Source organism: Mastomys coucha, unplaced genomic scaffold (assembly GCF_008632895.1).
Source record: "Mastomys coucha isolate ucsf_1 unplaced genomic scaffold, UCSF_Mcou_1 pScaffold20, whole genome shotgun sequence".
Taxonomy (NCBI): Eukaryota; Metazoa; Chordata; class Mammalia; order Rodentia; family Muridae; genus Mastomys; species Mastomys coucha.
In genome coordinates, this window is record NW_022196903.1 from 122115121 (window position 1) to 122126830 (window position 11710).

The 11710-nt window shown below is 40.7% G+C and overlaps 1 protein-coding gene across 1 annotated transcript; it reads left to right on the plus strand.

Annotated features, from left to right (window-relative positions):
• Window positions 1-4146: 4146 nt before the first annotated feature.
• LOC116099665 (C-type lectin domain family 2 member F-like) lies at window positions 4147-10182 on the plus strand. The gene is made up of 6 exons (XM_031383588.1): window positions 4147-5311; window positions 6214-6339; window positions 6889-7070; window positions 7899-8005; window positions 8888-9005; window positions 10059-10182. The coding sequence occupies exons 1-6, from the start codon at window positions 5245-5247 to the stop codon at window positions 10086-10088; spliced, it is 630 nt and encodes a 209-aa protein (XP_031239448.1). The 5' UTR covers window positions 4147-5244; the 3' UTR covers window positions 10089-10182.
• The last annotated feature ends 1528 nt before the right edge of the window (window positions 10183-11710 follow it).

Genomic DNA, 11710 nt, shown 5'->3' on the forward strand with positions numbered 1-11710 from the left:
GGGGGGGGGGGGCGGAGTGCAACCAACATAGAACTTTCCAGGGCATGTGGAATTTGCATTCTACTAGCTTACAGGAAGTGCTTTAAACAACTTGCTCCCAACAAGCCTTGAGGCTGGGATTTACTGTGCTCACTCACTGTAATTAAATTGGAGCAGTGGTGGGTGTTGTAGGTGTTAAATTTGAACCCCCGCCCCCCATTCCTCCCCCTACCCCCACAGTCTTACAGATACCCTCAGGCTCTCCCTTGGTGAAATGTCTGTGTGTTTCCCATTGGCTTGATGGCCTGCACTCATACTTGATCCTGAGATCCCTGCTACTGCAGAAAAAAAAAAAAAAATTGGTCCTTTTGAGTTCGTAAATCAAAGCAGGTGTCCAGATTCCTGGAGGGTTGACCGGAGGACCTTGGAGGTGCTCAGGTACATCCTGCCTCCCAGCCCACACCTAAAGTGCCCCTCCTCCAGACCTCTGTACAACCTCCCTTTCAGACTCCCACAGCACATGGTGCACTCTCCCTGACCCAAACCTCCAAGCTGTCAGAATTTCTCCCACTTCCTTAGGACACTGGTATTAGGTGTACTCTTTCTGGCCTTAAATGACTATTGCGGCAGGGAACGATCTTGGTCCTAGTGTTGGTTATTTTATCCCAGGTTACTTCCAATAGGGTGCGGGTGGGAGACTTATCCTTCCCGCAAATCCATTTACAGTTTTAGTTCATAATAAATGATGGAAAAAGAACATTGGGGATTTCTATGTAAAACTGCATCCTCTCCGTTTTGAAAAACGTTTTAACTCTCTTCCCTTTAAGTTAAAACATTTTTTTTTACGTGTATGGGTGGGTTTCCTGTATGTCTCTGTGCGCCACATGCATGCCTGGTACCCACAGACGTCAGAAGAAGGTGTTGAATCCCCTGGAACCAGACTTAGACAATCGTGAGCCACCATGTTTGTGCTGGGAATGAACCAAGTCCTCTCTTTACAAGAGCAGCAAGCGCCCTTCACTGCTGAGCCATGATCCCACCCCAACCTTAATACTTTTGTTTAGGGATAAAATATCTAATTTCTTGAAAAACAGAGTTCACAATTATTGTTAGGTCAAGGGCCTAGTGGCAGCCTGAATATACCAGACCAAGCTCATCGAGTGTGGACAGCCCACCTGCTATGATGACTGGAAACACTGTTCTGGGAGGTGGGGATCAAGCCAAGAGGAGGGAGCTCTAACCATGCCTCCCTCCAATCCTAGGGCCCTACTCAATGCCCTACTCAGTGTACACCTCAGTGTACCCTCGTTCACAGCTATCCTGGACCCTTAAACAGAATGTAGAACAGGCCCTCCTGAGGCCAGGTTCCACCAAGTCACTTATTCCCCACAGTAAGAAAGCCAGATCACCTGTTGTGTTGGGAAAACTTACAAAAGTAGAGATTTCCTTCCTTCTTCAGGCTTTTCTATGGGCTAAAAATGGCAGCCAGGTCCTCCCAGCAGTGGCCAAGGTCCATAATGCAACTGAATTTGGTGAAAGTTGCTATATCTGCTGTCTGCACACTGGGCTCTAGAAGCCACCGCAGCCTCTCTAACATTTTCACCTCCTCTGACTAATACCCAGAGAGAAAGCTCGTGAGTAATACTACTGTTTCTCAGATAAGCCAGATTATGCAATATTATGCTTCTGAAGGTTTAGAGGGTAGATGAACAGCAGAGGGCCTTAAGAGCATCCAGGACTAAGCAATAAGATGGCGAGGTTCTAAAATGGCGGCCTTTTCATCATCTTCCGGATCTGAGAGCAACACGTGGCTGCTTAAAACAAGTCCGTGCAAGCCTTTTCTCCTTTCAGTGGTGGCTCCCGCTGATGAGCAAGTCCAACAGTTCAAGGCCACAGTAGGGTGTGATTTTTTGATTGACATATTAAAAAATTAACAAACATGCTCTTTTATTATGATGAATATATTTAAAATCTCTTCAGATAGTTTTAGAAATACTGTACGTTACTGTGGGCAGTATTCATCCTACTGTGTCTTGGAACACCAGATTTGATACAACTTAAAAAAAAAAATTGTTTATGCCATCTCTATTCTTCCCTGCCCCTAGTAAGAGATATTTTCACTTGCTTGTGTGTTAACAATAGCCAGCACATGGAACACACAAATGGGTTTCTCTGCTGACTTAATAAGCCAATTCAAGCTGAATTAAAAGCAGATAGAAAAGCATATTTACATCAGAACAGTTCCAGGGCAAGTTCACCAGTCTCAGGGGGACAAGACAGAAGAAGTTCTGCCAGGCTATGGTAGGGAAGATTTTGTATAGATTGTATGAGAAGGAAAATGACCTGTCCGCCACAAGCTGGGCTTGAGCCCAAGTATGGTCATCTAGGCCAGGGAGAAGGTTGCTACAGCTGCCAGGAGTGCTGAACTGCCTTGGTGTCAGGGCTGGGGTGGTAGGAAATGGAAGGTGTGGACCAAGTTGGAAGATCCAACCAAATGTACATCATCAGCATCTATCAGTGGATGAGTGTGGAAAAATTGTGATACATACTCCCATATATAATGGAATACTATGCACTAGTAAGATAGGATGGGGACATGTCTTTTGTGAGCATGGGTGAACCTGGGTGACATGCTGGGACAAATTAGACACTCACTGAAAGCCCAACATTGTTCATCAGTTGTAGAGGAGATAGCTAAAAGCAGACAAGAGTTTAGGCTATTTTCTTTGATTTGGAAAGATCTTTTAAGGCATGATGCAGAACTAGAAATCACAATGAAACTACTCCTTTAAAATATGAAGGGGTTTAGAAATCTCCCAAGATTTACTTTCTGTAGGGTATGTGAGGAGATCTGAGGAGTGCTCCCCGGGGAAACTAGATTGCTCATAGCAACTCATGGCTGAGTGCTGGAGCTGGAAATGAACATATTGAGAATTTATTATGCTATCTTTTTATACTTTATAGAACTAGAAAGAATGAAGGTTGGGAGTTCTGTGTGGATCCAAAATCCAAAGGCCACCGTTCAGTGCTTAAAGCCTTCTAATCCTAAATATTCTTTTTCTTGGTTGTTAATGTAATAGATGCTTCCCGGGATTTTAGGTGGTGAAAATGAATGGTTAAAGTCAGTGGAAACTTTGTAAAAACTATAATTTTCACCCAGTAAAATTAATTCACTTGGTATACATTTCCATGAATTTGGAAAACATATAATCTTGCATTCTTCATCAAGATATATAGAATCTGGAGATTTGGCTTAACCATTGAGAGTATTTATTGCTCTTGCAGAGAACTGAGGTTTCATTCCCAGTACCCATATGGCAGCTCACAAACCACCCCTAACTCGAATTCCAGGGATCCAATACACTTTTCTAAACTCTCCTAACACTAAGCATGCATGCACTACACATACATACATACATACATACATACATACATACAGGCTGACGAGCACTCTTACATGTAAAGTACATAAGACTAAAACAGTAGATTTCAAAGTGTACACAGAACCCCTACCCTACCCCAGTTTCCCCATTGTCTACTGCAGACACTCTCACTGCTCCTCCACCGCAGCTGTAGGTACTCACCTTTTCAGATGCCATAAAATGGATCCATAAAGCAGAGACTTCCCACCTAAGTTCTTTCAGCTTGTCACAGCAATGCCCTCTGCTCATCACTCACAGTGCAGTGCATATCAGGAACGTGTCAGAAACAAGCACTGCTGGCTAGATGCTGAGACCCACAGCATGGCTGACACAGAACCATGCTCTGAATTCAGAATTTTGCATGAACCAGCAAATACTATATAAGAGGTTATGAAAAGCAGGCAGGAAACTTCTAGAGAAGTGAGAAGAGGAAGCAAGTAGTGGCAGTTGGTGGATGTTTCAGTGGTTACAAGTGTGTCATTTTCAGAGGGATCCTTAAAGCTGCTACAAATATTCACATAAAGATTTCTTGCAACTTAAATGCAGGCTGTCCTTCTCAGTGTGGGGATATGTGGGTAGGATGGGAGCATATCATATTTTACACTTATAAACAGCTCTGTAGTAGCTGTATAATTTAGCCTTAAAAAGGTGTTAGTTCTATGTCAACATCGACATCCACAGCAATGTATAACCATCCTGTTATGCAGTGATTTTGCTCTTAAATCCAAGATGATTTTCACCCAAGACAAGTTCACAAACATTCTCCCTTAGTTTTCTAAAAATCAAATGACTTTATGATATTAAGCTTTGTGCTTGGGTCTATATTTCTACAGATAGCAGGTTGTTTACAGTAGCTTACACTGGAGCGATGCCACCCTTTCCCTGTCTAAGAACTGTTCGTCTCTGTTAAGTGCCTATTGACCACGTGTGTTTGATGTCCTGTTTTCTGCTGTGTTGTTTCAGTGTCGACTCTGTTGCTAGCACCAGGCTTTCATTCCTGTTCACATGAGGACATGAGGCATTAGATCAGGCCTTGTGATCTTTCTGATTTTGACCTCTTCTTTCTCAGAATAGTTTTTGACTATCTATTTTCTTTTTAATTTTCATAGTAGTTTTCATATAACTTGGTGCTATGATTTTTTTTCTAAAAGCAAACCCCTCTTAGGAATATGTTGCACATATACGTGTGTTCAGGAATTGTTGACATGAGCAATATGGAGTGTTCCAGTTCATTATGTGTTTAGAGCTGCCTTGATTTCTTTCGTTTTATTTAAAAAATGTAACGTGTATGAGTGTTTGGCCTGCATAGATATCTATGGATCATGTGCATCCTAGTGCCCATCAAGGTCAGGAAAGTTGTCAGAGTTCCTGAGCCTGGAATTACAGAGGTTTGTGAGTTCTTATATTGGTGCTAGAATTGAACCCAGGTTCTCTGAAAGACCAACAAGTGCTCTTAACTACTGAGCCATCTTTCCTATCTTTATTTCTTTCTAACTTTATATGTAGTCTTTTTTGTTTTGCTGATTATGAGCATCCTATTTTTAGATTTGTAATTTTATGTTTTTTTTTGGAATTACTGTAAAGAACACTAGGATACTAATTTCCACTTGACAGGACAATATAACTTATTTTACCATGCTTATGCCTTGTCCTGCAGCTTTGTAAACTCATTTTTTACATCCAGCAGTCTTTTATTGTTTTGTTAGGATTTTTATGTAGATAGAACCATGTCATCTGTGAAGAGAAACACTTTCACCTGTCTCTGAGAAGTGTAAACCTTCTTTTGTTCTTTAAGAAACTCATTTTATGTACATGGCTGCTTGCCTGAACGTCTGTGCATCATATGAATGCCCAGTGCCTACAGAAGCTGGAAGACAGCAATGAATGCCCAGGAACTGGAGCTGTGCATTGTCGTAAGCTACCTCATAGGTCCTAGGACTTCAATTCAAGTTCTCTGGGAGAACTGAAAGTGATCTTAACAGATGAGCCATTCTCCAGACACCCGACCCTATTTCTTTGTCCTGGCAAGTAGTTCCTGGGAAAAGTCTACCTGGAGTAATGAGCAGACATCCGACTCTTGCTCCCAATTGCTGGGAAAACATTCATAATTGCACCATTGAGAATGAAGCAGACTGCTGTTGGACTTACAGTTTTGTTTTTAATGGATAACTTTTGTGGGGTTGAGGAATCTCCTTACACTTCTATTTTTCACATAATCTTCTTGTGTTTATTGAGGTATTTACAGTTTTTCCTCTTCTTTGTTTTGTTCATATGTCTAATTACATCAGTGTTATTTCTAGTGGTTTCCATAACTCCTTCTACCAGGGCGCTTTTTATGGAGCCAAATCCAGAATTTTGTTGTTTGCATTTCACTGGGATCTCTGCTCCCTTTATTTTTGCTCTTTCATCATTCACCTGGAATTCAGTGACCAGAAGTCAACCTGGCAGATGCTCTGTTTCCATCCTCTCTAGACTTTTTTCTACCATGGACATCCTTTGTGTACCAGTACCTTCTTTAAATGGGTTTGCAGAAGCCTTTCAGGAACTTTTATAAGCAATTGTAAAGCAGGCTTTGTGGTGAATTTATTTTATTTTCCTTGAGAAGTTCCTAAACTTGTCATTCATTTTTTTGGGGGGGGGGTGTTCGAGACAGGGTTTCTCTATAGCCCTGGCTGTCCTGGAACTCACTCTGTAGACCAGGCTGGCCTCAAACTCAGAAATCTGCCTGCCTCTGCTTCCCAAGTGCTGAGATTAAAGGTGTGCGCCACCACCGCCCGGCGAAATTTGTCATTCTTATATTCGTATTTTACAGGTAAAATGCTTCAAGGAAAGAGTCTCAGAATCATCTCCTCCAAGTCTCATGTTAAGCTTTACTGCTGCTATGGAGTGATCACGGTCCTCACTGTAGCTGTAGTTGCTCTTTCTGTGGCTTTGTCAGGTAAGTGACTTACTCTCCAAATTCTGCAGCACTCTGTCCATATTACATTGTCAGTTATACAGTTCCTGAAGTAATACATTTATAGGATTTTAGTACCACAATGTTCAGAATACTGCAGTGAAATCTTGCACTGTCCTTTTAAGTATATGAAGTCATCCTTTGGTACAATGTGTCAACACTGTATAACTACCTACACAATAGTTCTCACTGCTATCTCAATTATCAGTCTGACTGTAATAGGTGTCCTGCAGAGTGCTTGCTGTTGCAGCAATCCCTATGATAGTAAACAGTGATCCAAAGCTCAGAAAGTCATGCTATTATGGATGTGCCCTTCCTGGGAGCCCTACTGTCAGTGAGCACCTAGAGAGAATGGGACACAGGCCCACCATGGGAGGCCTTTAGTTAAAGGCCTATCGTGCTCAGGAGGGGATTCTACAGATCAGTTGGGAAAGAACAATCAAATTAATACCTCACAGCTGAACTCAGGAGGGTATTCCAAAAAGAGAGAAGACATGCTTGTTATCATTTGTTCTATTGTCTACATTTTAGTAAGAAAGACAGAACAGATCCCAAACAAAAATAACACCTGTGCTCCTTGCCCAAGAAACTGGATTGGATTTGGAAATAAATGTTTTTATTTTTCTGAACAAACAAGAAACTGGACATTCGCCCAGGACTTCTGCATGGCACAAGAAGCCCAATTAGCTCGGTTTGACAATGAGGAGGAGATGGTAAGAAATGGGCAGGGATTGGTTTGTCTGTTCTGTTGAATATAGTCCTACCTTGAGATAGAGAGTTAAAACAGATGAGGCATGAGGAAAGATCCCATCCCAAACACATGGAGACATGGGGGGGGGGTGTGAGTGAGTGTGTGCCACTTGCTGATGCTTGACTTCTGACTGGAGCCCTGAGACAGTCAAGAAATATTCTCTCATGAAGTGCTCATAGTCAGCTGGAAGGTCAGATTTGCCAGTTTACTGGGATACCTGGTGGTCATGAGTGTATTCCTGTAAGATGGCAAATGTTGCATACTGTTAATAACTGTAATGGGAGGCTAGCCGAGAACTACCCTGGCCACAGAGGAATGTGTTGCTACATTTGGTACTTTGACTCAAATGAGGTACTTTAGACTTACAGATGTCATGAGGATCCACTGGGAACTGGGGACTAATACAGATCCAAATTATGCCCTCAGTTACACCCTCCTGTTATCTCTCCAGGGGCATTGAGAGTGTTCCCTAAAGTCTTGTCATCAAAGATCACTGGGGACAGCTCTTGAATGTGAGCATAGCCATTTTGAGCAGACCCATTTCACAGGCAGGGTAAAACCAAGAACCTTTCACGTCCATAATTAAAGACCTTCTAGCAGTTTACTAAGTGGTGTATTTTCTCCCACTTTTGTACATGTGTAAAAATATTTCAAAAGGGCATTGATAATGACCCTTGTGAAGCTACCCAGTGCTGCAGTTCATTTGAACATGGCAGCAGAAGCTGTCAGGTCGAGAGACTCCAGGATCATCTGAAACAGAGACACAAATGTTCCTTTTCTGTGTTGACAGAATTTTCTTAGTAGATACAGGGAGACTTCTAACTACTGGATTGGCCTGCACAGAGAGTCATCAAAGCACCCTTGGATGTGGGCAGACAGCACCGAGTATAACAACTTGTAAGTTTTCAGAGTGTTTTTCTTCTAGTATGTTCATGTGTTGTGATGTGTGTGAGTTGTGGCTATGAGGGTTGAAAGTCAGTGTCATGTGAAGCCAACTGTACTAGGAGGGAAGAGAAATGAACCCTTGAGCTGGAGGTGTGCCCTGGGCATAGCTTGTGTGCCTCATGAAACAGCCAGTTCCCAACTAACTCCACATACTGACAAATTTAAACCAATTGGATACTCTCCCATCTATTAGCCATCATCTTCAAAGCATTTCCATTTAGCACGATGGTGGCATCTGGGGTAGATGTTGTCTGCTATCACCACTTGAAAATCTTTCCTTGGTGATAACTGCCCTTGCATGATGTGGACAGAACTGCTGATGGCCAAGGGCTCTAAAACCATAGGATGCTACTTCAGTACTGCAAGCCTGAGAATTATCAGTCCTCTGTTTGCATGGTTGTACCTGTTCACAGAAGCAGAGACTTCAGGGGCATTGAGAGTGTCCCCTAAGGTCTTGTCATCAAAGATCACTGGGGACAGCTCTTGAATGTGAGCATAGCCATTTTGAGCAAACCCATTTCACTGGAAGGGTAAAACAAAGAACCTTTCATGTCCATGACCTTCTAGCAGTTTACTAAGTGGTATATTTTCTCCCATTTTTGTACATGTGTAAAAATACTTCAAAAGGGCAGTGATAATCACCCTTGTGAGGTTACCCTGTGCTGTAAGTCCCTAGGTGCTAGACTAGTGCATAGGATTCTGGTAGACTCTGCTGATTCATATCATAAGTAAGTGGTAAGGATGAGTGAGATATGATTGCAGGAGTGAATGCAATGGCAGACTCTGAAGAAATCTTTTTTTTTTTTTTTTTTTTTTTTTTTTTTTTGGCTTTAGGGTTTCCATCCGAGGAGATGAAAAACATTGCTACCTGAGTGACAATGGGATAAGCAGTAGCAGGAACTCCACAAATAGGAAGTGGATTTGTAGCAAGTCCAGCAACAAACCTCACAGTGTCAGTAGTTTTTATTCTGGATATTGAGTACATCATAGCAATCACAAGGAACACTTAACTTGTTATTTTCTGTTGCTGCCTTATTAATGATCTGCTAAAATCATTATCACAATTAGTGCATAATGCATGGTAACATCAAAGATGACAACTCTCTTTGAGGAATATTCATATGTGTGCTTGGAAGATCATGAATAGTTCTAAATTAAATAGGTATTCAGCTGTTAGGCATATCATAAATGTGAACTAAATCACATCAGTGTTAGTAACATCTACTGTTTTCTCTTTTCTTAATTATTGTATTTATTTACATTCCAAACACTGTTTCCTCCTGGTCCCTCCAGAATTCTTCACTCCATATCCCTTCCCGCTTTCTTCTGAGGGAAATCTCTCCCCACCTCCACCCCATCCCCTTACCCATCCCCAACATACACCACCCCTTCTCTAGGGCATTAGGTCTCTATAGCATTAAGTTTATCCTCTCCTACTGAAACCAGACATGGCAGTCCTCTGCTACATACCATGGACCAGTCCATGTATTCTCTTTGGTTGGAGGATTAGTCTCTGGACCTAGGGGTCCAGGTTAGTTGACACTATTGGTTTTCCTATGGAGTTGCTATCCCCTTCATCTTCTTTAATCCTTCCCCTAACCCTTACATAGGTGCCCTGACTCCAGTCTAATGGTTGGCTGTATCTGTATTTGTCTCAGTCAGCTGCTGGTAGAACCTCGCAGAGGATGCATTAGTTTGGCTGGTATGAACTCCAACAGTCCTCTGAGGGGGGAGTGAGGATGATTATAGGAAAGACAGAGAAAAGATGCAAGAGACAGATAATGGGAAGGCTGCTGGTCATTACTATGTCAACCCTTAGTGTATTTCTCATAGCCTACTTATACTGCAGTACTGTGGGAAGCAAAGCTACAAGCTAACAGAAACAATTTTGTTGAAATATGTATAAGACATTTTAACATATTATTATTGTTATTTTTTTTACCAGGGTCATAATCTTTAGCTCTTAGACTTGAGCCTCACCTGTTCTTATTGTTTTATTCCTCAGCAGGCCAGGAAATCTACCAGCCGACCATGACTTCTCTGGACTCTGCTGGGCAGGCGGACTCTGTCTGTGTCTCTGTCTCTTCTGTCTGTTTCTCTTTCTCTTTCTTTTTCTGTGTCTCTGTCTGTCTGTCTGTCTGTCTGTCTCTGCTTCAGAGAAGCATCAAATGGCTCCCAACAAGAGGACAGCCATGCTAGACTCCTGTCTGCAAGCACAACATAGAATCAGTAATAGTGTCAGAGTTTGGTGTCTGCTCATGGGATAGATCACAAGTTGGCCTGGTCACTGCATGGCCTTTCCTTCAGTCTCTGTTTCCATTTTATCCCTGCATTTCTTTTAGACAGGAACAATTCGGGCTCAAAAATTTTAAAAGCTATAAACTCTACTTTTATTATGAGATATAAAGTTTTTTTTCTCATTTATTCTTTTATGAATGACTGGGGCCTTAAAAAATGAAGGACAAATAAAACTGTGAAATAATTCCATTATTTCAAAAAGATGATTATTGTCCTGTGGCCTTCAAATATTTTTAGAATCATCAAAATATTTTTCAAATCTATCTATCTATCTATCTATCTATCTATCTATCTATCTATCTATCTATCTTTCTTTCTATCTATATCTATCTATCTCTATCTCTATCTATCTCTATCTATCTATCTATCTATCTATCTATCTATCTATCTCTATCTTTCTATCTCTCTATCTCTATCTATCTATCTATCTATCTATCTATCTATCTATCTATCTCTATCTCTATCTATCTATCTATATCTATCTATCTATCTATCTATCTATCTATCTATCTATCTATCTCTATGTATCTATCTCTATCTATATCTATCTATCTATCTATCTATCTATCTATCCCTATCTATCTCTATCTTTCTATCTATCTATCTATCTATCTATCTATCTATCTATCTATCTATCTATCTCTATGTATCTATCTCTATCTCTATCTATCTATCTATCTATCTATCTATCTATCCCTATCTATCTCTATCTTTCTATCTCTCTCTCTCTATCTCTATCTATCTATCTATCTATCTATCTATCTATCCCTATCTATCTCTATCTTTCTCTCTCTCTCTCTCTCTATCTATCTCTATGTATCTATCTCTATCTATCTATCTATCTATCTATCTATCTATCTATCTATATCTATCTATATCTATCTATCTATCTATCTCTATCTCTATCTATCTATCTATCTATCTATCTATCTATCTATATCTATATCTATCTATATCTATCTCTATATATATCTATATATATATATAGAGAGAGAGAAAGAGAGAGCAAGAGAGAGAGAGTCTACATATAATCTCCAGATTGCTGGAATTAGAGCTGTGTGTTAGCACAGATAATATATTTTTATTATTTATTAAAGTACATATTCAGGGCCAATGACATGGCTCTAAATGTATTACTACCCTGACACTAAACCTGACAACTTGAGTTTGGCATCTGAATTTACATGGTAGAAGAAGGGACTCAATCCTATAAAGTTGTCCTGGGATCTTCAAACTTGTGCTTTACTCATACATGAAAAAAATTTTTTTAAAAAAGTAATTTAAAAATGTAGTGTTAGCAGATAGTTTCCTGAGTTTGCCATCTCAGGAATGATTCCGTCTTGCTGGCAGGATCCAAAC

Excerpts from the sequence above, each read along its gene's own strand:
- LOC116099665 (XM_031383588.1), top strand. The coding sequence starts at position 5,245 with ATGAATGCCCAGTGCCTACAGAAGCTGGAAGACAGCAATGAATGCCCA. Across the intron at positions 5,312-6,213 it reads AGGAACTGGAGCTGTGCATT|GTAAAATGCTTCAAGGAAAG; the intron begins GTCGTAAGCTAC and ends CGTATTTTACAG. Across the intron at positions 8,006-8,887 it reads AGCACCGAGTATAACAACTT|GGTTTCCATCCGAGGAGATG; the intron begins GTAAGTTTTCAG and ends TTTTGGCTTTAG.